The 3,244-nt window shown below is 31.9% G+C and overlaps 1 protein-coding gene across 1 annotated transcript; it reads left to right on the top strand.

Moving 5' to 3' along the window:
* On the top strand, positions 2,333 to 3,001 carry LOC107634623. Its single transcript, XM_016338045.2, has 2 exons — positions 2,333 to 2,516; positions 2,616 to 3,001. The coding sequence occupies exons 1-2, from the start codon at positions 2,441 to 2,443 to the stop codon at positions 2,792 to 2,794; spliced, it is 255 nt and encodes an 84-aa protein (XP_016193531.1). The 5' UTR covers positions 2,333 to 2,440; the 3' UTR covers positions 2,795 to 3,001.

The raw sequence follows: 3,244 nt of genomic DNA, 5'->3' as shown, positions 1-3,244 counted from the left end.
ATATTAACTTTTTAGATTCTTTGTACTTTGAATAGGTTGGATTCTTTTATATTTTAATTTGGAATAGACTAGAGAGATCATTGAGCAACCGGGACCGCAATAGTGGGGGTTATCCGATCTATAAACATACATTCCCAAACAAAAGTGTGCATCAACAAACTTGCATAGAATCATATGGAATTGGTTCAAGTGCAAAAACCTCAGTATTAGTCAAGTCCAGTTAGTTAAATTTCAGCTAAAATTCTAAATAAGTTGGCGGTTTTGAATAACAAGATCTGGCAGAGGTCTACTGGGAGAAGGGGAAAAAAAAATAGTCGCATTGCAGAGATTGCATAGATACAAGACCAAATGAAAAAAATAAGAAAAATGGAAAATGGAAAACAAAAATGAAAAAACGTGTTCCGTTGAAAAAGAATAAACAAACAAAGAATTCTCTAAACACAACTGAATCAAGTAATAACTCAAATGTTTTGCACAATTATTTTTTACAAATTTATTAAATTAGTCCATAAAAAAATTTAATTATTAAATATTTTAGTTTTTAACAAATGTAGTTATCAAATCAATTCTCAATATTATTAAGCAAATTAGTCTTACGTCATATTCTGCCAAAAAATGGTCACAAATCAATTTTCATCATTATTTTAATAAAGACACAAAAATTGTAAAGAGCTAAAGATACAAATTTAGGTTAGATCATATATATCAGCCTTAATTAGCCTAATGCAATTTGATTGATGATTGCTTAACTAGTTTTAATTTTTTTTTCCAGACGATAACCAAAGAGGCAATGTCGTAGATTTAAGTTTTATTTAAGAGTTTGTCGTTGGTTAATAAATTATTGTATACATAAGATGAGATTCAAACTTCTGACACTTGTTTAAGCAGACGAGTGAACTTACTACTTGACTAGCCTAAATTAGTTGATTGCTTAACTAGTTAACTGTAGCATTCTCCTTAGCCCTTAGGTTATCGTTACTGTGTCCATGTCATAGCCTTAAATATATCCTTCCAAATCATTAATCATGTGCAATTTGTGAGGGACACAGGCAGCCCTACCTAGTAGATCGTCCCATGTGACCCAAAGAACACTGTCTATTGTCTTACTCCTCCAAACAAACAAATAACATTGTCCATCGTCCGATCTGAAAACGATGCTACTCTCACCAATGTCGGTTTTACTCCCTCCATTCATTAATATTAATACCTAGCTACCCCTCCTCCATCCATCCATCATTAACTAATTAATCAAATCTCCTTCCTAATGCACTCTAACTTCTTGAGGCCACGCAAGAATACAACCACAACACAACAAAACAACCACCATTATTATTATGTTATTATGACAAAGCAATAGTGTTAATTAAGCCATGATTGTCATCCTCTTAAATACCAAGCCATTTGAATGATTGACACTTGCTCTCAAATAATTCACCAAATTTAAGCTTTATTTCTTAATTAACAAATATGCATGCATTAGTGAAAAAAGTCACAAAAACTAGTTAACCATATTATCCTACCAAGTGGGATCCGCTATACAAATCAAATAAATTTGGATAAACAATTAAAAATGTTGACTCTAGCATTTTTTGTTTACATAAGTGTGTACAAGGGCATGCAGCAACTGAATTCGAAAGAAGGGTATTGTCGATAACTAACTGCCAAAAAACAATATAATGTACATACATGGTAGGTGGCAGCATAAACACTAATGTTTCACTAAACCTTTTCACATCACATTGTATGTGTTTGTGGGTATCGACAAGGCAAGCTTTCATGCTTCACATTAGCAGGCCTTAGAGATGCATATATGGCTCTGCATAAATAATCTTGCATTGTCTGCAAATTGAGGCACACGTTTACTTGTCCCAGCTCAACATTGTAGACATTTCCTCAATCAAATTTCAAATATGATAACGACAGTAACAAGTATTTAACCATCAAAGGATTAAATTGAAATCTTTGTGGAATATAGAATTGTGTTGTCGACTGTAACAAGTTTATTAAATACTGAAAATGTATGTGGGGTCGTAATAATGTTAATGATATTACTATAGAGGAAGCAGTTGACATAAAAGGGAAACTAAGATGGCCCAAATTACACTTAATAGTGCAGGTTGACATTCATTGAGAGGATAGTGGGATTTCTGGTTTTCTCGGTTCAAGTCTTTCCCAATTAGAGTCACATACATAGATGTCTATTTCAAGGCAGACATAAAAAAACAGTGATGTGACCCTCGTAGACCACCATGCTTAGCTACCACTACTATAGCATTATAGCAATATATGCATACCCAATAAATCTTTGCCACCATTGGCTCTCCTATAATCTTGTTTCTATATAAAGGCCTATAATATAAGCACATGCATAGCTATATTCAGATCATCAAGAATTCAAGATCTTCTTGTTATACAGCACACACAAATTTTAAGATCAGAGATGGCTGGTGTACAAAAGAATTGCACTCTAATTGTGGTTCTCATCCTCCTCTGCTTCATCACAATACAAGCTAGAGGTACTTTATTGTTGGTTATCATAGAATCATATGAAATTAACATTTCTTCCATGATTTTCAATTTTATTAATTTGTTTGTTTGTTTGTTGGCATGTGCAGCAAGAACACTTAAAGAAAGAAGCAACATGGGTGGCACTACTAAGGATGCAAATATAGGTCATGATCATCATGGTGATGATAAATTTAAACCAAAAGAAGATGAAGGAAATGGCAGCAGTGGCGAAGTTTTCGCAATGGATTACACTCCAGCTAGTAGGAAGCCCCCGATTCATAATTGAACTCTTTTATTTTACAATTTTGTGTTATATTTAGGTTAGTTTACACAACTAAAATTGTTTTAGCATTGTAAATTATCTGCTATAGACAATAATAAAATATTCCACTTTCCTATATCATAAATAAACGTCTTTAGCTAGGGGTGTTGACAGATCAGATTGGTTCAAATTTGAAATAAAATGAGAACCGAACCAATTAAATTGTAATTAGTTCGGATTGATTTGGTTTTATATTTTTTTTGTGTACTCGAACTAAACCAAACTGATTAAAAACGGATTGGATTTAAATAATTAGGTATTCGATGAAATAGAAATTAAAAAAAATTTAAAAGTGAAAATTTGTTTAGAAAAATTGTGTAAATATGGTATATATGTAATATCAACTAATAAATCAATAATATTTTAACAATAAAAAAATACTCATAAATTCACAATTATAATAGAGTTAGGTTA

Source organism: Arachis ipaensis, chromosome B03, assembly GCF_000816755.2.
Source record: "Arachis ipaensis cultivar K30076 chromosome B03, Araip1.1, whole genome shotgun sequence".
Taxonomy (NCBI): Eukaryota; Viridiplantae; Streptophyta; class Magnoliopsida; order Fabales; family Fabaceae; genus Arachis; species Arachis ipaensis.
Note: the sequence above shows the minus strand (reverse complement) of the source record. Positions and strands in the feature narration are given on the sequence as shown.